This window comes from Fusarium tjaetaba, assembly GCF_013396195.1.
Source record: "Fusarium tjaetaba strain NRRL 66243 chromosome Unknown NRRL66243_c0000333, whole genome shotgun sequence".
Taxonomy (NCBI): Eukaryota; Fungi; Ascomycota; class Sordariomycetes; order Hypocreales; family Nectriaceae; genus Fusarium; species Fusarium tjaetaba.
In genome coordinates this window covers 48,556-70,325 of record NW_023501529.1, presented here as the reverse complement: position 1 = coordinate 70,325, position 21,770 = coordinate 48,556, and the positions used below count along the sequence as shown (strand labels likewise).

General features: G+C 48.3%; 9 protein-coding genes across 9 annotated transcripts; 5 read left to right on the top strand and 4 right to left on the bottom strand.

Moving 5' to 3' along the window:
• Nucleotides 1–434: 434 nt before the first annotated feature.
• FTJAE_12395 (beta-1 6-galactanase) lies at nt 435–1,799 on the top strand (the record flags this gene model as incomplete). The annotated part of the gene is made up of 3 exons (XM_037345436.1): nt 435–848; nt 899–1,072; nt 1,125–1,799. The coding sequence occupies 3 exons, from the start codon at nt 435–437 to the stop codon at nt 1,797–1,799; spliced, it is 1,263 nt and encodes a 420-aa protein (XP_037200580.1).
• Nucleotides 1,800–2,363: 564 nt separating this feature from the next.
• On the top strand, nt 2,364–3,044 carry FTJAE_12394 (uncharacterized protein; the record flags this gene model as incomplete). Its single annotated transcript, XM_037345435.1, has 1 exon — nt 2,364–3,044. The coding sequence occupies one exon, from the start codon at nt 2,364–2,366 to the stop codon at nt 3,042–3,044; it is 681 nt and encodes a 226-aa protein (XP_037200579.1).
• A 22-nt stretch (nt 3,045–3,066) lies between these two features.
• On the bottom strand, nt 3,067–8,735 carry FTJAE_12393 (heterokaryon incompatibility protein het-E-1; the record flags this gene model as incomplete). Its single annotated transcript, XM_037345434.1, has 5 exons — nt 3,067–6,121; nt 6,178–7,310; nt 7,366–7,703; nt 7,955–8,356; nt 8,405–8,735. 5 exons carry the CDS (start codon nt 8,733–8,735, stop codon nt 3,067–3,069), a joined length of 5,259 nt encoding a protein of 1,752 aa, XP_037200578.1.
• A 561-nt stretch (nt 8,736–9,296) lies between these two features.
• Nucleotides 9,297–9,798, top strand: FTJAE_12392 (ribonuclease F1; the record flags this gene model as incomplete). Its single annotated transcript, XM_037345433.1, has 3 exons — nt 9,297–9,311; nt 9,369–9,636; nt 9,686–9,798. 3 exons carry the CDS (start codon nt 9,297–9,299, stop codon nt 9,796–9,798), a joined length of 396 nt encoding a protein of 131 aa, XP_037200577.1.
• A 260-nt stretch (nt 9,799–10,058) lies between these two features.
• FTJAE_12391 (endo alpha polygalactosaminidase precursor) lies at nt 10,059–10,977 on the bottom strand (the record flags this gene model as incomplete). Its single annotated transcript, XM_037345432.1, has 2 exons — nt 10,059–10,430; nt 10,480–10,977. 2 exons carry the CDS (start codon nt 10,975–10,977, stop codon nt 10,059–10,061), a joined length of 870 nt encoding a protein of 289 aa, XP_037200576.1.
• Nucleotides 10,978–11,862: 885 nt separating this feature from the next.
• On the bottom strand, nt 11,863–13,907 carry FTJAE_12390 (amino acid oxidase; the record flags this gene model as incomplete). Its single annotated transcript, XM_037345431.1, has 5 exons — nt 11,863–12,988; nt 13,036–13,077; nt 13,126–13,263; nt 13,315–13,419; nt 13,468–13,907. The coding sequence occupies 5 exons, from the start codon at nt 13,905–13,907 to the stop codon at nt 11,863–11,865; spliced, it is 1,851 nt and encodes a 616-aa protein (XP_037200575.1).
• A 1,198-nt stretch (nt 13,908–15,105) lies between these two features.
• On the top strand, nt 15,106–15,828 carry FTJAE_12389 (alpha-acetolactate decarboxylase; the record flags this gene model as incomplete). The annotated part of the gene is made up of 1 exon (XM_037345429.1): nt 15,106–15,828. The coding sequence occupies one exon, from the start codon at nt 15,106–15,108 to the stop codon at nt 15,826–15,828; it is 723 nt and encodes a 240-aa protein (XP_037200574.1).
• A 395-nt stretch (nt 15,829–16,223) lies between these two features.
• FTJAE_12388 (FAD-linked oxidoreductase yvdP) lies at nt 16,224–17,973 on the top strand (the record flags this gene model as incomplete). The annotated part of the gene is made up of 2 exons (XM_037345428.1): nt 16,224–16,468; nt 16,533–17,973. The coding sequence occupies 2 exons, from the start codon at nt 16,224–16,226 to the stop codon at nt 17,971–17,973; spliced, it is 1,686 nt and encodes a 561-aa protein (XP_037200573.1).
• Nucleotides 17,974–18,186: 213 nt separating this feature from the next.
• On the bottom strand, nt 18,187–19,308 carry FTJAE_12387 (uncharacterized protein; the record flags this gene model as incomplete). Its single annotated transcript, XM_037345427.1, has 3 exons — nt 18,187–18,490; nt 18,537–19,024; nt 19,078–19,308. The coding sequence occupies 3 exons, from the start codon at nt 19,306–19,308 to the stop codon at nt 18,187–18,189; spliced, it is 1,023 nt and encodes a 340-aa protein (XP_037200572.1).
• Nucleotides 19,309–21,770: the final 2,462 nt, after the last annotated feature.

Below are 21,770 nucleotides of genomic sequence, written 5' to 3'. Positions count from 1 at the left end.
CCAATGCCGAGGATCCCTCACGCTACTCAGACTCGTGACAGCCACCCCGCATCACTAACCAGGAATTTTGCGGGGTCGGGGATACCGGAGCCGAAAGCGCACAGGGTCGCATCGACGCTGGATGTTTATTGTGCGGGGGAGACAAGCATCTGAATAGCGTCAAGATCGACACACTTGTTTCCCTGGATTGGGGGAATATCTGTCTTCCCCAGCTTTTAACCCCTGCTGCTCGTATCATTAGTTCAGGAGGGCATACGTCAGGTGTTGCTGCGCGAGATGAGAACTGCCAAGACGCTCGGTCCGCTCCGGAGCGTCGGTGGTTTTGAGTTTAATTTGGTGTCGTATCGGAAAAAGTATAAGGTCTGGGAGATTCTCATGCAAGTTTGTTTCTTCGAATCAGGATCAAACACCCAGCTTCGTCATCTTTCTCCACCATGAAGCTATTCGTCAGCCCTCTCCTGGCACTGAGCTCCCTCATTGGCAATGCTGTAGCAGCATGGCCCAATGGACCTTTCAAAACAGAGGGTCGTTGGATTGTCAACGCCAATGGTGACAAGATCAGCCTCGCTGGAGCCAACTGGCCTGGCCACGGCGAAGTCATGGTGCCTGAAGGTCTGCAGTACCAGTCCATCAAGGATATTCTCTCTGATATCAAGAGCATTGGCATGAACGCCATTCGCCTCACCTTTGCCACTGAGCTTGTTGATCAGATCTATGCCAACAATGGCAAAGATGTTGACCTCCAGACTGCCTTTGAGGAAGGTCTTGGAAAGGAGAATGGTACAATCATTCTTCAGAAGGTGTTGAAGAACAACCCTTCTTTCACAGCTCAGACAACACGTCTCGAGGTATGTTTAATTGACACTCTGTCAATAGAGATAATACTGAACAGTCTTAGGTCTACGACGCCATTGCTGCTGAATGTCTTCGTCAACAAATCTACATCGACCTTGACAACCACATCTCCGAGGCTAAGTGGTGCTGCGGAGGTACAGACGGCAACACTTGGTGGGGAGACACTCAATTTAATGTCGACAATTGGGTTCGAGGTGGCAAGTTCATGGCAGCTCACGTATATCCTTCCCTATCGCCAGCCTCATGGGATCTATACTGACTATAAACAGAGCAAGGACTGGCCCGCCAAGATCACCCAGTCTCTGCGCAACGAGCCCCGTGAGCCCACCAACAACAATGCCCTCCGCGACAAGTCATACAACTGGAGTGATCTCTACAAGTACATGCGCCAAGGTGCCGATGCAGTCCACGAAGCCGACCCTAATACAATCATCGTCATCTCCGGCATGAACTACGACACCTACGTCACTCCCCTCTACTCCGGTGAGAAGCTCCAGCCCGGAGGTGAAGTCTTCAACCGAGATGACTTTGTCGGCTACGGCAAGGATAAGCTCGTTCTTGAGATTCACAACTACGAGAACAGTGGAACCAGCTGCTCTTCCCTTCGCTACAACCTTTACAACAAGGGTTTCCAGGCCATGAACGAGAGCGACCCCAACGTCGCTGAGGTTTTCCCCGTCATGTTGACTGAGTTTGGCCAAGCTATGAATGGTGCTGATTACAATACCGCCAACACTTATGTGAGCTGCTTGTCGCAGTATCTGCCTGAGATCAAGGCTAGTTGGTTCATTTGGGTTATTGTTGGTCGGTACTATACTCGTCAGGGTATTCAGGAGTTTGATGATTCTTGGGGACTGAAGAAGGCTGATTGGTCGGGCTGGAAGAACGATGACTACATTGCGAAGTACTTGAAGCCTCAAATTGCGGGTACTTTGAAGAAGTAGACGACCATAGCGTAAGCTAGTTCTAGTACAATTTCAAGGATACAAGTTTGTTTTTGAGTTTTCGTCTGATACGATGATTATGAGAGTGTCGTTTTGAGTTGACTTGTTCGACAGCTGATGTTTGCATCACACGCCGTTGGATATATGAATATGAAAGAGAAAGAAATTAGTTTACCTTTAAAACAAGCTTTGGAGACCTTTACATTATATGCCTCCCATACTTTGCCTACTTTTGCCGACTCGATGGCGCTGAACATGCCATGTATAGAAATCTGTTACATGGCAACAGGGCTAGTAGTCTGGATTACCACATTCAGCAATTCAGCTACCAAGCCCTGAGTGCTAAGCCTTTCAGCTACGCCAATCACACTAAATAGCTTCACCAGAGACAAGTTACGACATTGATGCCTTGTTTTCAGCTCTATCAGATTGCCACAAAATTTCAGGGAGGCTTTTACCTCTGTTTCCCTCGCTTATCATCACTTCCTCTCATGAACCGCTGTCCTTACTGCTTCACAACATATCACTTGTTACTTGATTGAGCTCATCGACCTTGCACTAAAGATGTCTGGTCCAAAGATTGTGCCTGGTGGTCAAAAAGATGTCGATTACTTCTTTGACATACCGTGGTGCCGCAATCAGTTCATACATCCTGATGCAGTTGCCGTTCCCAGATTGGACGAGGAACAAGACGGCCGTGGAAGTACCGGAAAGCTGTTTAGCGAGACACTGAATTCACTGTCGACCATCTCTCATCGCATCGTGCTGTTCCACGACCCTTCATCCGCGCCGACTCTGAATTCCGAATCGAAGACGCGCTGGCTCCCCCTTGAGACTTGCACTGTATTCTGCGCCTTGGGCGATGGTGTCTGCGGTTTTGGAGAAATTTGCCATGGCGGCGTTCAAGCAACACTTCTATATGATGTCATGGGCGTTCTGGGCATTGCCAACGCTCGCTTGCAAAATGGCATGATACCTACCAAAGTTACCGGGAGATGTTCGCCTAAAACAAACCCTGGAATGCTCGACTTGGTAGCGAATATGATAGCTGCCCAAAGCATGGAAGTTCAATATCTCCGACCGCTACGAGTTCCCAAGGTCATTCAGATCACAGCGAGTATGGGAGATATATCAGATGACGGAGCTTCATTGGTGGTTTACGCGGTAATTAAGGATGGGAATGGAAAGGAATATGCAAAAGCAAAAGGGCGTTGGGCAGTGTTCCCGTTGAAGGGGAAGTTGTGAATAAGAAATATCAGATAAGTAGTCACTCTAGCTCTGGTACTTTCCCCCTAGCAATATCCAGTGATCGTTCTAGCATCTCCATCTGTTCATCAGTGGCACCCACTTCGCGGAATGATTGGAATGCTCTTGCGAACGATAGAGGCGCATTCTCACCCATAGACAACATAAACACTTCTGTGTCCACTGTTTCAATCCAGTGGCAAACCTCTATGGTCCACTGATTCATCTGACGAAGCAGACCGGCGAGAACCCCCCTACCCTCAGCACCGAGGAAGGCTGCTTCGAGAATATCAGGCATGATGTTGTGGTAGTGAAGACGATACTTCAGTCCTTCGTGCATGTCAATCATTCCAGGCAGGATCTCAGCCATACTGCCCATTTCTACTAACAATTGCTCAGTAACATTGGCCTTTGAAAGAAACCCGCTGTCAAACATGACCCCTAAAGCCCTTAACCATTGAATGCGGAGACCCATGTACACAAGATCGGACGAAATGCCCTCTGGAAACCATCGCCCTTCGGAGAGTATTGACGGAAGGTATATCTCGCCATCGTCGTGTGCCGTCGTTCCACGTAGTAGTAGTAACAAAGAAATGCATTTATTTAGGATATGCAGCCCCCGATGGGCGTCTTCGACCTGCCTACGCATCAGATAGTGGCGCTGTTCAACGACTTCCCGAATCTTTGGAGTGTCCCAGAATGAATCTGGCAGTAACCACCGACCCAAGCCACCGTTTCGGCATATGCTATCCCAGATCGGATAACAATTTTCGTAGTCAATCATCATGGCGGAGTCGCTGTCGGTATTTAGCAAGTCAAGGATATGCGATGTTGACTGCCATCTTCTGGTGACTTCGGAAATAACATCCAAGCTGGTTGGGGTAATAAGTCTCAAGCACGTGGTCTGGTCTTGTTCTGGGAATTCTGGATCAATCATGAATACAGCTACTTCAACAGCCAGTGTAGTCCGACTCTGAGTGTCTGGAGATTGGTCATAAGTCCGCGCATAACCTGGTGCCTGCGTCTTGGTGAACTGAGAATTTGGGGCTCCTGCAGCACGAACGGCTTCCCAGCAGCGATCTCCGGCATCTGGAGGTCCGATGTAGAACTGGTAATTCTCCCGATCATACGATACATATAAATGCAATTGACAGTGCTGCGTCATGGGATTATGCAAATCCTCCCTGAGCTCGGCATAGGCGAGGAATGAGTCTATGGTAGCGGCCGAGTCGTCGCTGAAATGAGGTTTCGGCCTGTCAGGTTTGATTTGCATTGTCAAATACGATGCAAGATTCCAATATCGCATTTCCAAGGCTTGGTCTACTGTTTCCGTAGTTGGCTGTGCTCCGAATTGAAGAAGAGTCCAAATAAGTCTTTCTCGGTCCTCAAAAGGACCATGAAGTGCGATATCTAGACAACTTTTTCCCAATGCACTCGTATCGGGACTAGTTGAGAATTGTAACAGAGTCTCTTTCACGTCGCATTGCTCCCATATACATGCCATGCGCAAAAGGACCTCATGTTTTCGACTGGATATGCGGCTATCAGAAGCGAAGAGCTTTCGAATCATATGGGATACTTTTTCAAGAGCAGCATAATCGCGAAATAGCTGGATCACTCTGTAAAGCCCATCCTCTCCAAGGATATCAAAGTCGAAATCAGTACGGAAAAGGTAATATACCAAGCGGAATTTGAGTTCATCTGGAAAGTCGAGCTTCAAGGCTTGATTAATGCCACGCCCGTTGACGACAGGATCTGTCGCTAGGCCTTTTCCTACTAGGAGACAGAGCATGCTTGCGTTCCCAGAAGATATAGCCCACTCTGTGAGATGTGGACTGTCTTTGAAGTGCTGAATATCCTCCGCCGTGAATCGATTCAAGAAAAAGGTAAAGGCTTCGGCGTCAGAGGAAATGATAGCTTCACGAGCATATTTAACAAAGCAATCATCAGAAGCTGAAAGGCGACGTAAAAGGAGAGTCTTAGCTGGCTGGTTTCTACCTAGACGAATAAGCATCAGACATAACCACCTGGCAAGATGATAGTCTAGATGCAAAAGGGCCTGTTCTGGGAGTTTCGTCACAAGAAGCCAGAGCCAAGCAAAGGCCTGTAGCTTTGCTACTCCACGATACTTGATGATCTCATGTCTAAGAAGGAGAATGTGGCCATTGAACATTGCCCAGATCATTTGCGGGTGCGCGTATAATGATGCGTTGAAAGGGGATATGCCTATGTTACTATCGGTATACACGGCAAATTGTCGCACAGCGACATCGATATCCTCGCCCTTAAGCCCAAAGGTTGCGTGATCCAGTAGATGATACCAGTGGGGAAGTGACGGAAGACTCTCCAATCGCGAAGTATGCCGTATCCAGTTATTCTTCGCATATGAAAGCAAAAAGAATTCTTGCACATCGCTCTCTTGATAACTTGGGCCGAGTTCAGCGAGAGTTGGGCCGATATTCTGTTTAACTTGAGATTTCAGTCTGAACAACTTGTTCGTGACGCGACTCCCCACTTGGTGGTTTGTCATCGTACTCAACGCAAACTTTGCAGGTATGCGGTTGGCGTCAATCTTAGGGACGACGTTCTTAGACAGCCTAGTGTCGAAAACGTTGTAGCTGAGATAGGTCACCAATGTCTCAGCAATGGCAAGATTGGCTTCTCTCTCAGTAAAGGTCCATTCTGCTGCATTTCTGGGCGAGTTGAGGCAGAAACTTCGAGCACTGTGATGGATGAACCTGACTGTATCATCTTCTTCGTCAACCATCACAAGACAGCCACAGAACCTTAGAACCGCTTGGATGTTACTGATGTGCTGTTGTGGACTCCAAATGGTGTGCCCTGTCTTGACACTAGCAGCTTCTCGTAGCTGCTCTGTAGTCAACGGCTCTCTGGCGCCCACGAGTAACTTGAAAATTCTAATGTGGTAACCATTGGAGTCACTTGAGCTGGACTTGAGTAGATTTCGTTCGTATGTCTGCGTGAGATCCCGCGGAAGGTCGCGAATTGCTTCGCGTATTGCACTATCAGATATTTCGGAACATATTGAATCAAGCTGCAGTGCAACCCACAGAAACCTTTAAAAGAAGCTGTTAGTAGACTGTGAGAAAGTTGTAGCTTTCCAGGTACTTACATCCCACACGCGCCATCGATGAGCTCCTGTTTGATGTCTCGGACTAGCAACGGGTCTAGAGTAACTAGTCGTTTATTTCTTACTCTTTGGTCGACTTCAACTTGCACGAAGTCGGATATGTCCTGATTTTCTTCTGGAATAGGCTCGCAAAATTCGAAAGACTGGCCTTCCCATACTGAGCTTTCCGTAGGAGTCCTGACTGATGTGCAGATCTTGTAGCCATTGGGTTTGATTGATGATAGACAGCGCAGTACGGTTTCTTGTTCTTCTGTAGAGCATTCATCGAGTCCATCGACTACGACATATACAGGTCGACCATGAGATGGGATGGTGTTGAAGATCACAATAATATCATCGAGGTCTAGTTGAGATACGCGCTCCGCGAATATGTGGTCGAACCTGGTATCGTTGACGAAGCTTTCCAACAGCTGTCGGGCTAGACACCCGAGGATAGTTCGAGAGCTGAGAGAGTCTGGAGTGTCATGGCGCGCAAAGAAGTATAGCGTAATGGCGTTTTGAAGAAGGTTTAGATCGTCGATGATGTTTGCGAGGAGGACAGATTTCCCTGCCCCCAGCTTGCCACGGAAAAGAATTGAATTACCAACATACGGAGTATTTTTCCATTTCTGGTATTCACGGTATGAAGGTAGAGTCCGAGTTGTCCCACGCTTGCGCGTTTGCTTCCATGTCGTGCGATAATCATGCTGCGAGCAAGCGTCTAGAAAGCGAATGCTTCTGTCCATCCTTTGTCGATAGTGAATATATTCGGAGCGATACGATATTATCGATCTGAAGGTCGCGTTTTCTTTGGCTTCCTCTTGGAAACGTTGGCTAAGCAATAGATCTGCCTCTTCTTTGATAGACGCGGACCATGTTTCTAGGTCTGCCTGAAAGCTTTTCATGTCAGGGTCTCTGAGGGAAGTTGAAATTCGATTCAAAGCTGGCTTTTGAACCCAAGTAACGAGTTGATAACATAGATTGGTGACAACAATGAAGTATTCACAAAGGTATCGTTGCAGGTTCTTGGACTTCGGATATATAGCAGCCATTGCTTGATATCGCGGTGCGTTCCGGCCGACAGTCATGAATAGGACTGAGAGCTTCTCTAAATGAGTCAAGTATCCGGTCATTACCTTGAAAGAAGCATTAGTGAGAATCGGATATCAGTGATTAACTGTTGCTTCTCACATAAATAGTCATTCTCGCAGCGGACCAGACTCCACATGCGATAAGGTTCTGGGACCCGCCGACGACGATGTCACCCAACGCTGCAAACTGCTGTATAGCCTGAAGCATGTTGGTTAATCGCGGCCCGAAACATCGTATGCGACCATGCTTGCTCGTTGCCTTGAGGTCCATCTCTGCTGTGAGACGCATGACGTCGGACATGGTTGGTGCTGTGCTGATCGCTGCTGTTCGGGAGGCTCTGAAGGTGAGTTTTTGTTCAGCTGTAAGCGCTGCTTCAAACTCTGATACCGCCTGAGCCAGACGGATGTCCGGCTTCAGCGCGGAGACTTCTCGTATCACTAGAGCCATTTTCAGTCGATTATCAAACCAGTAGTGAATATGATGAACTGGATGAGGGGTTTCAATGTGCGGCTGACATTTCCTGCAGGTTGAAACGGAATCAGGCTGCGGACATCATAACATGGCGTAAGTTTTCTCATTGGCTGACATCGACGAATCAAAAAAGGGAAGCAAATCGCAGTAAACGGTCAATCGTAAATCGGTGTATTGTTTTAATTAGAGGATGTCTTCACTTATGCCTTTGTCATACTCAGCGCTTGAACCACTAACGATTTGGTTTCCTCTGGGACATCTGCTTCCTTCAGAGCCGACAACCTATCGAGCCAGACCTTCCATCTGTCATTGTTGAAGCCCCTCCATCCGGCCTCATCCTTAAACTCCGTCAGGCTAGCACCCGGTTTGGCGACTTTGCCGTCAAACTGCTTTCCATCCTTGCTCGCCTTTGCAAGTGCATCGGCGGCGTAGGTGAACCAGACAGAAGAAGCCTTCAATAGCTTGGGCGACGTCTCCGAGATCTTATCAGCAGCAGGGTCCTCAAGCGCCTCGCGCAAGGTCCAGATGGCGAAGAGGCTAAGGTCATCAACCCCAGCAGTAGTTGCGCGCGCAAAGAAGCCGTTGATATTGACAAAGGCTTCATCCGACTTTTCTTGTGCTTATCAGGGTCAGTATGTCTTGGAGATTGTCGGAGAGCGGAGCTTACCGATGTCGAGCTGCTCGCGTGCCTTGCCCCCAAACATGGGTAGCTCATCCCAGCGCTTCTCCTCACCCCAAACGACAACCTTCTTGGCTGTCTCTGCAGATTGCGGAATGCTCTTTATCGCATGCAAGGTTTCCACTAGCTTCCCTTGCTTGTCGTGGGGGGTCTGCTCGGCAGCGGAGAGCACCGAAGACCAGAGACTGTCAAACTCCCCCTCAATTTTTGAATCGTCTTCATTCTTCTTGATAGCCTCCAGGCAAGGGCTCGCGAGCTGTTCAGCAGCTTGTTGAGCCGACACAGAACTGTCGCTCAGTAATTTCGTAAGGTCGGTCATTTTCCGGGCAGAGATGAATGAGAGAGATGAGAAGCGAAGGAGAGAGAGCATGAAATGAAAAGCAGGATGAAGGGAAAGCGGAATTACAAGATAGACGATTGGGCGCTAACACGGCGTATCACATCCGATTTCCGAGGATGAAATACAAAAGGGCTCCAATGATTGCGATAAGAGCAACACATGGGCGCTGGCTGAGACAGTTATATGTCGATCACGACCCGCTCTCGGTGCGGGATTTTGATGTGACTGGCCAGACTAGGCCCAGCTACATCTGCCCATTTGCCGGACCTACATCCAAATTAAGCAGGTGGTGATACTATCTCGAAACTCAGTGAATTATGCGGCCAATCGGACTCATGGGTTCATCCACCTGCCTCTCTCTCTGAAGATCTACATGTTTTGGGACACCGAGGTTTCGATGGACTGATATGTTTGGTGTTCCGAGTATACACTGGACATAGAGATCATCAACTATAAAATCTGTGAGGGAGCTCTTAGCAATGATGTAACTATTCCTACACGCTCTCATCCATCGTTGGTTCTTGTAACTTCATTGACAAGATGCTCTTCTTCAAGGTACGCCATACCTCAAAGAACACGCTTACAAACGATCAATGCTGACCTGGTTCTTAGTCTATCGCTTCTCTCGCTGCTCTTGTCAGCCTGGCTGTCGCCAGCCCTATTGAGAGCCGTCAATCCGCCACCACCTGCGGCAGCACCAACTACTCCGCCTCTCAAGTCCGCGCTGCTGCCAACGCTGCTTGCCAGTACTACCAGAACGACGACACTGCTGGCAGCTCCACCTACCCTCACACTTACAACAACTACGAGGGTTTTGACTTCCCTGTCAACGGTCCCTACCAGGAATTCCCCATCAAGAGCGGCGGTGTTTACACTGGTGGTAAGTTAGAAGTCGCGACGAATCGAAATTATTTCTGACATGTGTCCAGGCTCTCCAGGCGCTGACCGTGTTGTTATCAACACCAGCTGCCAGTATGCTGGCGCCATTACTCACACTGGTGCTTCCGGTAACAACTTTGTTGGATGCAGCGGCACTAGCTAAGCTGCCATGCCATTCTATGATGGCTTCTGAGCCTTAAGCTACACGTATATAGTTATCAGCTGTCTTGAAGACACTAAAATACATACCACGACATACTCTGCCATCTGCGTGTCCCCATTTGGACACTCTATTCCGTGTCTATATGTAACCCAGGAACCTTTCAAATGCCTTTTTTCAGAAAGATTCTTTATGCTTTATAAGAAAGATAAGGGAAAATGCTAAAAATAAAAACGTGATAGTGCTGAATACTCCCATAACACTTAGCAATACATGACCCATTTATCCAGGTTCATCTTCTTGATGACCTTACTAAAGTCATCTGATCCTTCTGCTGCACCGCTAGTAGAGCAAATCTTCTTCTTGTCCTTAGCCTTCACCTTTGGTGCGCCCTTGGGGTACTCAATGTTGAAGACTGGCTTCCCCGCGTCGATATAGGGCTGGTACAAGTCGCACTCCAAATATTGGATGCAAGACTCGTTGATACAGAAGGCAACATATGGCAGAACCTCTTCTGTAACATCTCCTCCGTTCTTCATGCCCATTACCATGTTATACTTGGCTGCCTCTGCGGAGAGGAACTTGACATATGAGACGGTGTCTTCTTCGGTGAGACCAAGGCCATTGTCGTTTTGCTACAGTGGTGGTCAGTGGAGTGCTCTAAGCGTTGCGTCGGTGACTTACATATCCATCCATGTTATCAGGATCAATAGCATCACATCCCTTCTCAGCCGCCAGCTTGATTCGTTGCACCATAATAGCTCTCACAGCTACACTGCTAATATTCACCCATCTCTCATCAGGCCAGCCATCCATCACTTTACCAAGGTCTTTCTTTGGGAAACTGTCTTTATCTTTACGCCAGTTCTCCCACGAACCAGCGCTGAAGTAACAGATGATTTTCTTCCCTCCCTTCTGCATAGTGGTTATTGTGCTTTTAGAGGTCTCGAAGAGATCCATATCCCAGATAGGTACATCTGGTGTCATAGAGCTAACGCCTGCTTTGGGAACTTTGACGACTTCAGAGAGGATGATCTGCCACGGTGTACCAACTTCTGGCTGCCATAGCTCTTTGCGCTTGGGGGTTGTGAAGCCACGGGGGGTAAAGGTTTGGGCTTGTGACAGCTCGGTGAGAGAGGCTGCGACAAGCGCTGCAGATTGAAAGATGGTAGTCAGCTTCATTGCTTGACTTTTAAATGATGATGCGTTAATGAGCTGGTGAGGAGAGCTTTATGCTTGACCCGCGTCTCTGTTTCTATACAACTTTATTACATGGCCGCGACTGCGCTTCCAGCAGATTTATGTGCAATCGGGCTTGCCACTTGTGGCACTATTACAAAACTCATTCCGTTACGCAAAGATGTTCCAGCCCATTCCAGTATAGAGTAGCGGACTAGACTGGGCCGACCAAGATCCAGTTTTGGCTGGCTTCGATTAGTCTACAGCCTAGTGATTGAACTACTTAACGTCACTGAGATGCCGTATAATGTCGTTTTCTCTTGTTGCACAAACAATCCCAGAACAGCATAGTATTAGCTTCGTGAAATAATGCCAGACTACTCTAATGTGTAATTCGCCATCCTTTCCTTTTACTTTAGTGACCATTGCTGTCTTTTTCTGAACCGATACGCAGTGCATTGTACAGTCATGTCGGGACGGACCATCGGGCGTGAGGAATGTGTCAAGCCAAGATCCAATCTCGATGCGGCCAACAATTCCAGGCGACATTCTTCAAGTGATTTTTGGCTACCAAGATGCCTTCGAGCGAATTTATGTGGTTAGGATTTGTCAGAAGCCTATGAAATGCCGGGACAGGTCGGATTCAGCCAAAACTCACCCGCAATAAAATTTCACTAGCCAAGTACTTGCACAGAAGCGACTTTTAGATGAACGCGATACTCAGGCCTTTTTGCTTCCGATTCAATTCAATCCAGATGTGTTATGAAATTTCAAATTCGGTGCAACCGACATACTTGAGCGTCTTGTGTTCCATCTGAGCTCGCGAAGGCAGTTGAAAACAATCGCGTCACACCACCAAGCTTCCATAAACCAGACCATTCAGCAGTCTCAGTGGTGCTTCTTCCGAGTCTTCCTAGCCGCCTGCTGACCCAGCTCAACAGTCCATCTCATCAACTTCCCATCATACTCAGCAGTGTGTTCACCCTTTCCACGTCCAAACCATGCCTTTTTCAATGCATCAGCTCTATCGTTATCGTCGAGATGGACTAGCCATCGCAGCATGGTAAGGTATCCGCTATCCAAGGATCCAGAGATCCACGCGTGATGAGGACTAAGAGCCTCGCCGCAGATGGCGAACTTTCCATCACAGAGGAGCTGCTGGAACTCGGGGTAGATAAAGCTGAATTGACCGGGGCCGAAAAGAGCGAAGGCGCCGCCGGTGTAGGGATCGTGAGACCAGGCGAAAGCGTGGTGCTCGAGATACTGGTCTCTGAGAAACTCGACGGTAATCTTGGGGTCCTCACTCTGTCCCCAGAGCTTAACGAGATCTTGGAAGCACTGAGTAACGACAGCATCGTCAATATGCGGCTTCTGCTTCGTGTAGTCAGGAATCAGGGACCCCATTCGGGTAGCATCCTGAGCCCATGTATAAGACGTCATAAGCACAGCAGAGTTCTCATCTCCGTCATCCCAGGATGGGTAGACAATGTTGCTGCTTGGTAGATCAGAGCCCGACACGCCGCCGAAAGTGCTACCGTTCTTGGAAGCCTTGTACATGTTCTTCCACCAACGGCTCTTGAACTTGACTGCGACCTTGCAGGATCGATCATAGCTCAGAGCTCGGATACCTGTGAGAATGTTTCTCTGAGTCTGAGGAAGACCGAAACCGGGGACAAGACCCGAGATGTCCATGCGCTGGAGGGGACCCATGGCGGTGGTGTTGAAGACCATGTCATATGACTCTGTCTTGGTGCCCTCAGCTCCATTGATAGTAACCTCGATCTTATTCTCCTGATAATTCTCTGTCATAGCTACGACAGGCGTATTTTTGGTGACTTTGAGAGAGACAGGGTTGTGTGGAACCCAATCAGGATCTTCGATGCATTTGTTCATCTTCTCGGTGACGACTGTCATGCCGCCTTCAAGACGCCACCAAGGCTTACCAGCCGTGGCCTGAAAATCGCTAAAATCACATAGGGATTCAACGAAGGACTGTTCGAATAGACCGGTAGACCTGCATGATGTTAGTACTAGACAGTGTCACTAGATCCCAGAACTTACGTAGAGGCGGACTCGGCTTCTTCCGTCTGGTCATAAGTCCAGCTTGAAAGGACATTAGCGATTGCGAAAGACTGTCAGCGAAATACCTACTTTGGGTCGGTGAACATGAGCCATCCTCTGGTAGAATGGTTATCCTTGCCAGTCTCGATCCATTCCGCAAACCTCTCGTCCCAGTTTGACCCAATACTCTGGATGATCTTGTTCATTCGATCATCATATGGTGTACCGCTACTCAAGGTCAGGTTTCTTCTCCTCAAAGTGGAACGTAGGTCTCCTTACTCTGGCGATTCGGTATTGGAGTACCAATGCATCTGGGGCTCGCACTTAGCATCAAGAACGTACTTCGTTTTCGGAAGATTCAGCTCTTCGATGAGGGTAAGTGTCCTGCGATACTTTAGTATGTTGTTCATTTAGAATATTTGGCGAACTAACGATTGCATTGCGTCAATCTCCGGGATACGCATGGCCCCAATGTCGTAGTAGTTATGAGGAGATGCATTTTCCTTCTCGAAAGGATACGTATAGACCCGACCACCAATCCTGTTCGAAGCCTCGTAAATATCCACATTGGAGATCTTGAGGTACTTGAGCATCATGGCGAGATACAAGCCCGTGGCGCCAGCACCGACGATGGCAACACGACCGTTGTACTCGGTGAGATGCTCCAAGGGATTCTCATGTCCTTTATAAGGTGCATGGCCTATTGCTGGAAGTGGCTCATTGCGACTGACACCATCGTTCAGTTCAAATCGCAGGCTGCGGAGATGTTTGTCGAGAAGATGCTTGGCGTAAGCAACCCGCAGACCGCTTGGGACCTGTAACGAAGGGTCCTGGGGCGGCATCGCCGGGAGATGCTCTGCACGTTTAGCCATTTTCGCTAAGTGACAAGTAAAATACCAGGTTTTTCTCTCAACAGAAAATTAGGAACTGGACTTCAAGACTATAGAGATCCAAGGGGAAGAAGACAGTGCCCTTGGTTGAGCAAGCCATTGTTTTTATACCCATTGCCAGTCAGCAGTCCTTCCCCTCTCGGCGCAGTATCTCATGCAGTCTCACAAAAGTGAACATATCACATTCCTGCCATTGGCTTCCCCTCACTTTGGCGCAGCAATATTGAGGATTGGGCATATTGTGGCGAGCTGAACCATCGAGGTTTGGCTGGGGAAACGGCTCAGCGTGCCACTAGCATGAGCTAGTCGGCCCGCCCGGCAACCCGCAACTAAGCAGCCACCATACCGCTTCTTGCCGTGTCCTTTGGGAGCAAGAAAACACAAGACCTAAGTTTAGGATAATAAAATAAACTCTATAAAGATATCCTAAACTTATCCTAAATTTATACTAAGTTACCTAAATCTTTTTATCACTTAGGCTTTAGGTTCCGAGTTTTATTTCCTCCCCTAGCGTGTCACGGGCAGATCTCCCTTGCATTCGGTGTGCAATGCAATGCAGATGCTGGTCAATCGTGAACAAACCAATGATTCATGAAAGTTAACGTGGGACTAAAGTTGGTGCTATGAGAGTCTACAGTTGCTGTTGCCTGTAATTTAGCAGAGGAAAGAAAGCAGGCTATCAAAACTTGGAACAGAATACGAGGGCGCTATCAAGAGACCAGTAAGCAGCTGAAATCTCACATCTTACCCCGACGAGGGAGTTGGTCTGGTTGGGCCAGCAATTGCTATTGGACCAAAAGCGTTGTCGTATTTTCTATTCCAGGCGACTACCTGCATGAGTTTCTAGATGAACATGATGCCGTGTCGAGTATACAATCTGCAGTATCTCGCAGACACAAAGACTGTTTACCCCGGCAGTTAGTTATTGCCCAATGCTTTCTAACTTTCTCGTGTTTTTGGGGCATAAAATGAAAATTCCTTTCTCATCTGGTCTCTCGAAGCCATTGCCGTCTCTTGATGATTGAGCTCACCTCCCTCATTTCTGATGACGTCTTGATCCAGATGTCGTCATATGATTGGGCTCCTCAGACCCCGCATTCGTGCAACTTTCTCAACCAAGGGACAAGCTGTGCCTCTCACTCACGCAACACCATCTCACATCTCACATCACCCACCAAAAATGCCATCCAATCACCTCTTCCAATATTCCGTTGTCTCAGCCCTCATGGATGGAGTCGCCGAGACAGGAATCCCCCTTTCGGAACTCCTCACACATGGCGAACACGGCCTTGGCACCTTTCGACACATGGTTGGCGAAATGATCATTCTCGATGGGGTTATTTACGATATGAAGCCTGATGGGTCTGTTATAGCGCTGGATAAAGATGCGTGCGCTGAGCAGACGGCGCCTTTTGCGATGATCACGGATTTTAAACCAACTGTTACTGCTTCGAAACAAATACCGAGCAAGGACTCGTTTACGGAGACTCTGTCGAAGCTTCTTCCTGCGACAAATAATCACTATCTGGTCTACAGAATTGGGGGGACATTCAAGTCAGTCACTGTACGGACGGTTGGGGGACAGCTATCACCAGGTGAAAGTCTTGCCGAGCTTGGAAAGCGACAGGCTTCGCATACGTTCCACGACATCAAGGGTACGATCATTGGGTTCAGATCGCCTGCTTTCATGCAAGGTATCAGCGTCGCAGGCGACCACCTTCACTTCCTGGCAGCGACCAGAGACTCTGGTGGCCATGTGCTAGCATTGGAAGGCGATGGTGACTTGGAAGTCAGCGCAGCTCGGATTGCAGCAGTCAATCTGCAATTGCCAACGGATGATGACGCTTATAACCAAGCGAAGTTGGTTCGAGATGATGAAGGAATAGCTGCAGTTGAGGGCTAAGTCTTGAAGTTATGTCTACCTTTCGCTTACCCGGCTTGGAAAATCTTGCCTTTGCTGTAGACTTGGAAAGTCCAAGGGGTTCTACGTATGCTTGCTCTTCCATATTATATTTACCTAGATCACGGACTGTTCTTTCTTATTACAAGCAGCTGTCGATCTTTTCCCTCCATCCATCTACGATAAAGTTGTAAAGATCTTCATTGCAGAGTCATCCTTGTCCAGTAACACCAATAGTTCTCCACCTCAACATGCTTGGCTGACAGGGGCAGCAAAAGAAACAAAAGTACGTTTGCGGGGAAGACCGAAAATCTGCGTAAGACAGCCACTTCATGCATCTTTACCGCCCATTCAATCGATGAGAGACGTTTATCTATCATTGGTTAACACTGACAACGATGCGCAACCTCCTTGTTCTGTTTCTGCAGCTCGGTTCAGCTGGCTGTAAAGCCACGGTATCAGACTGCAAATACTTCCCTGGTGACGCGTGCTGGCCTTCTGATGGCGACTGGGATCACCTCAACAGTACGGTTGGTGGCAAGTTGATAGCTACGGTTCCGCTGGGAAGTCCATGTCATGATCCGAATTATGATGCTGAGGAGTGTCAACGGCTTCGAAGCGAATGGCTGTATTCGTCAATTCAGTGAGTCCGGCTCCAGTCATGACGCTCTGCTTCAGTCCGCAAATCGGCTGCTAATGCATGCAAGTTCGGAATCGTCCTCGTCCATGATGGCTCCTCTATTCGCCAATCAGTCTTGTGACCCATTCCAGCCCAGGGACAAGCCATGTACACTCGGTAACTACGTCAGATATACTGTCAATGCCACGACTGCAGACGACGTCGTAGCGTCTTTAAACTTCGCCAAGGATAGAAATATACGCCTTATCATCCGTAACACAGGTCATGATTACCTCGGTCGTTCAACCGGTGCAGGATCCCTCGCTGTTTGGACTCACTACCTCAAGGGCACAGAAGTCACCGACTGGAAAGACGGTCACTATCAAGGAAAAGCTCTCAAGGTCGGCGCCGGCGTTCAAGGCTTTGAGGCACTTGCAGCTGCTCATGCTGAGAATCTGGTCGTCGTTACTGGAGAATGTCCTTCCGTTGGTCTTGCGGGAGGATATACCCAAGGAGGAGGCCATTCAGCTCTAAGTACCAATTTTGGCTTAGCAGCAGATAACACCCTCGAATTCGAGGTCGTTACTGCCGATGGAAAGCTTGTCAAAGCCAGCAGGAGTGAAAATAGCGACTTGTATTGGGCTTTGAGCGGTGGTGGTACAGGTAACTATGGCGTCGTTGTCTCAGCTACTGTACGGGCTTATCCAGAAGCTCAAGTCAGTGGAGCCAATTTTCTTGTAACTGCACCTCAGGGAAGGCCAGAGCTCATATATAAGGCCATCGATGATTTCCATGCTGCTCTGCCCCAGATTGTTGACTCTGGGGTTATGATCATCTACTTCTTCTCAGACTCATTCCTTCAGATCCCAGCTCTGACGGCGTACGACAAGACTGAGGCCGAGGTGAAGCAGATCCTTCAGCCGCTCGCCGATTCTTTGTCTGATCTTGGTATCAAGTTTGAACCGAACTTCACGCACTTCCCAAGTTACTACGAGCATTACGGTCACTACTGGGGTCCCCTCCCAGCAGGCAACATCCAAGTAGGGACACAGCTCTTCGGAGGTCGTTTGCTACCACGCAATAAGCTGAAGGGCTTTTCTCCAACAGCTCAGAAGCTCGCTGAGATGGGAGTCATCTACATCGGCGTCGGTCTCAACCTATCCAGATTCGGGGGCAACAACGTCAACTCGGTACTACCCCAATGGCGAGATTCCATCGTGCAGGTTTCTCTGACTCTTCCTTGGGATAACGAAGCCCCATGGGAGGAGATGCTGGCTACTCTGAAGAGAATGACAGAGGAGATCCAACCTGTGATTGAGGCTGCAACGCCTGGTGCTGGTGCGTATGTCAACGAAGCAGACTTTCAACAGAAGGATTGGCAAGAGACCTTCTACGGAGTCATTTATGATAAATTGTTGCAGATAAAGAAGAAGTACGATCCTGAGAGCTTGTTCTATGCGACAGTCGCGGTCGGTAGTGAGGCTTGGTCTGTTTCAGATGACGGGCGCATGTGTCGGTCTCAAAGTTGAGCACCTTACGGGGACTGACATTGAAGTTCCACGTTATGTTTCACCTTGCCTGGGTTTTTCCCTCCGCTGCGATATAGGCCCTCGCTTTTCTGGCCACTTCGACATTTATTTTCATCGCCATAACTTAGAGGAACTTTGAAGGTGGAATTGTTTGCACAATTATGTATTAGAAAATCTATGATATTGTTCGGCGCGATGTAGGCCTTTAAGTAACTATGTGACTGTAACCTCAGTCGTCTTCCTGATAACAAATCCCTCGACATCCATGTCTTCCATCTCAACTTCCGATACTCCGGACCGGGTGGATCCATTGGCCGGGACAATTTGCTCTTGCGAAGCATTCCTATCTCCTGGGGTATCGGCCCCATACATCTTCGAGGCGTAATTGGACTTTGTTGTCGTGTAGCATCTTGTCTGAGTGCTTAAGCCGTAGCGGTTGCCGGCAGCAGCTTGGTCACTATGGGTATATATCGATCGGTCCTCGTTGAAGCGAAGCTTGGACGCAAGTGTATCAAAGCTGCACTCGGTTAGCTTTGTAGCAGATGAGATAAAATGAGACTTACTATAGAACAATTGGGTATAGACAGAATAGAGCGTAGAGGAAGCGATCCAATTGACTAGCGATGTTGACTGCCTTCTGACCCGGAGTTTGGAACGGATGGATGATAGTTCGCACGACTCCTAGTACAGCCAAGAACGCGACACGCATTTCGGTACTGCGTGTCAGATATCGCAGAAGACCGACTTTGAGAGCAGCGCTCATACTGGCTGTCTTGGCTGAGGCAAAGATGACGACAAGGAAATAAGCGCTGAGACATTCGGAGATGGCCATGGAGGTGAAGTAGCCAATGTGAAGGTAGTTGATGATGACTTCGAACTCAGCGACACCTTCAATCAAGAACTTGGCGCGGTAGATGGCGATAAAGACTCGAGTGATCGCCGTCAAGACCATGAGGGTCCAGAAGAGAATAGAAAAGACGCGCCATTGCTTCGGTCGGAGAACTCGTTGAAGGATGATATAACTGTACAGCAACAGACTGGCTTCTTGCAACTATTGACATCGTCAGTAACATTCACATACAATTGATCCAGAAGGTATCATACCAGCCAGAAGAAGTCCGAGAACACAGCCGCTACCACTTCGTTGATGACAGGATTCTTCAGGTAGTAAACATAATAGCAGAGCCCATTCGCAATAGCCCCTGCCGCAGACGAAAAGATCGGCACAGCAGCTAGCACAGTAAACGTAGTAATCTCACAGACCAAAATACCAAAAACGACATTGACGAGACAGATGGTGCTGAAGATCGACCAGCATACCTCGAAGTAATCCATGGTCGACCCGAGTCAGCCTGCCAAGAAAAAAACAAAAGACGTGGGAGACAGCGCGAGGAGGGGGGAGAGACAGTCGCGCTGATCTTATGTGCGTAAAAGGGACTGGAGGGCAGGGGACCATGGAGATGGCGTTTTCTGCGTGTTCCTTGACCCAGTCTGCGTGTGGTTAGGCTTGGCTGGGGTGGGCTGAGGTTTGACACGCGAAGGATTGTTCCACTACCGTCACTGGGGAAGGAGACTATTGCCGGGGAAGAGGGCTAGAGGCTTGGATGTTCGATTCATGATCAGCTGGTATGTATCTCAGTCTGGAACATGTGGCTAATAAGCATCATCACCGTTACAAATCGAAGATCTCTCCCATTGTCTCACCCACGAACAATACAAAAGAACCCCGACGATCCTCCCCTTACCCCAACCCTTCATCTCCCATCAACTTCCCCTCCTTCCATAAAGACAACCACGCATCTTGGCTTGGTCAATAAAGTTTGGCTAAAGTTTTGAGTCTGGGGCCTGGCATGAAATTCGTTCTAGACTAAGTCTCAAAGGGGGACTAGGCCAAGACAGGGATGAGCGCGATCTACCAACGAGATCTCAGTAATGTCGTCGCCTGTGCCTCGACTGACTCGCTCCATCGCGAGGGAACGGGCGTAGACGGTTGCGGAAGAGGGAAACGGCTGGCGGATGATCCTTGGCCCTTGGACATTCAGCTCCGGGTCCATTTTATGGGGTTCCCTCGGGGACGACGATGATTTATTATGGTTCTTATATGTCACCAGTTGCTTCATTTTCGTGTCTAATACATAATAGCTTGGTCTTTCTTGTTTATTGACTCCATTTTTAATTTCTCGCATTTTGTAACATGTTTCCCGAACCAAATGATTGACGCTTCCGTCGTCTTGCTTGCAAAGACGTTTTGCCTCGATGTTCTTAGCCTGACTCAAAATCAACGGTGCAGTTAATCTGTCAGACAAACTATTTGAGCTAAAAGCCTCCAAGTCAGCGCCCCAATCTGCACAAGTGTCCGCCAAAGCAACTATAGGATCTCTTTTCTCCGGCTAACAGCATCGGAATTACCCGATCACTGAACCCGCAATCATAAGACTTCTGATCGCCCTGACTCAAGCCCAAACGGTAATAATCGGGTAACTCGTATCGAGCAGCCGTGCGCCGTTGAAAAAAGAAAATCCACGTGCTCCCGAAAAAGGGGTCCCGTCAATAGTCTTCCGAGTTCGCATTGACTCGATATCCACATCTTGGAGACCTCGTCTGATTAAGGAGAAGCCTTCGGGTGCAGCTTTCCCGGCTGGTGGTATCACTAACGAGAATCGGCCGAAAGATATTGACAGGCAGATGATCCCTGCTCGGGAAGCTGCCCGATCGTTACATCGTTTCGTCTCAAGAAGCTGTCACGATGGTCAGTGCTAAGCGAGCTGAAAATACCCTTGAAGACATCGTCACGCGTCATGCATGGATGCCGCTGAAGGTTTTGCAGACATCGGCTCTCTGCCCGAGTTTAATGCATGTGTTTAACAAACAAGCTGTTAAATCCAAGCGAGCCCCGCAATCAACAAGACATTAATGCCGGATTGCAAGGTCGAATTAGAGTGATACGCGGAACGGGACCCTTGATAGAGCGCAAAAAGAACTCGGCAAAACATCGCAAGAAAGCAGCTTGGCGCAGTGGAAGCGCGGTATGTGATTTCGCATCCTCTCATCTCAAACATGCACTAACAATTCCCATAGCCGGGCTCATAACCCGGAGGTCATCAGATCGAAACTGATAGCTGCTAGCTATATCTCTTTTTTTTTTTTTTTTGTCTTTTTCATTTGCCTTGTCGTGATTTTTACCTTTTAGATTCAGTGCTTCTTTTCGCATTCAATTCTGTCTCTCTATTGTGAATCTCATCGTGACATGGGTGAGACTGATGTCTTACTGTATCAGTATACCATCTACAGCTAACGCGTTCTTCTGACGCTTTGAAGCCGCGCTCAAAATAGGGACGCCATTAACAGTAACAAGCATCAACGATCTGTCGCGATCGTCAGTGTCGGCTGTCGACATCTCGCCAATTTGCGGCGCCCTTTCACCAACAATCCCCGAATAGCTCAGCTGGAAGAGCGTTCGGCTGTAATTGATAACACATCTCACCGAAAGGTCACTTGTTCGATCCAGGTTTCGGGGATTTCTTTTTGTATTTTTAGCCACTTTTATCTACGCGTATTGTTCTGTCTCGCTTAACAATTTGAGGTCATTTTGCCGCGATAGGGGCACTTGGCAATTACCCGAGACTTAGCCACAATAACCCTATAACTTAGTAGAGGTAAGAATTTATCATTTTAATTAATTAGCTAAGATTTTAAATACTCAAGGCAGTTGATCCTTTATATCAGAGATAGTAACTTATTTTATTCTTATAATACTGGATCTGCGGTATTGGTCTTGTGTTTGTGGTCTGTTGGAC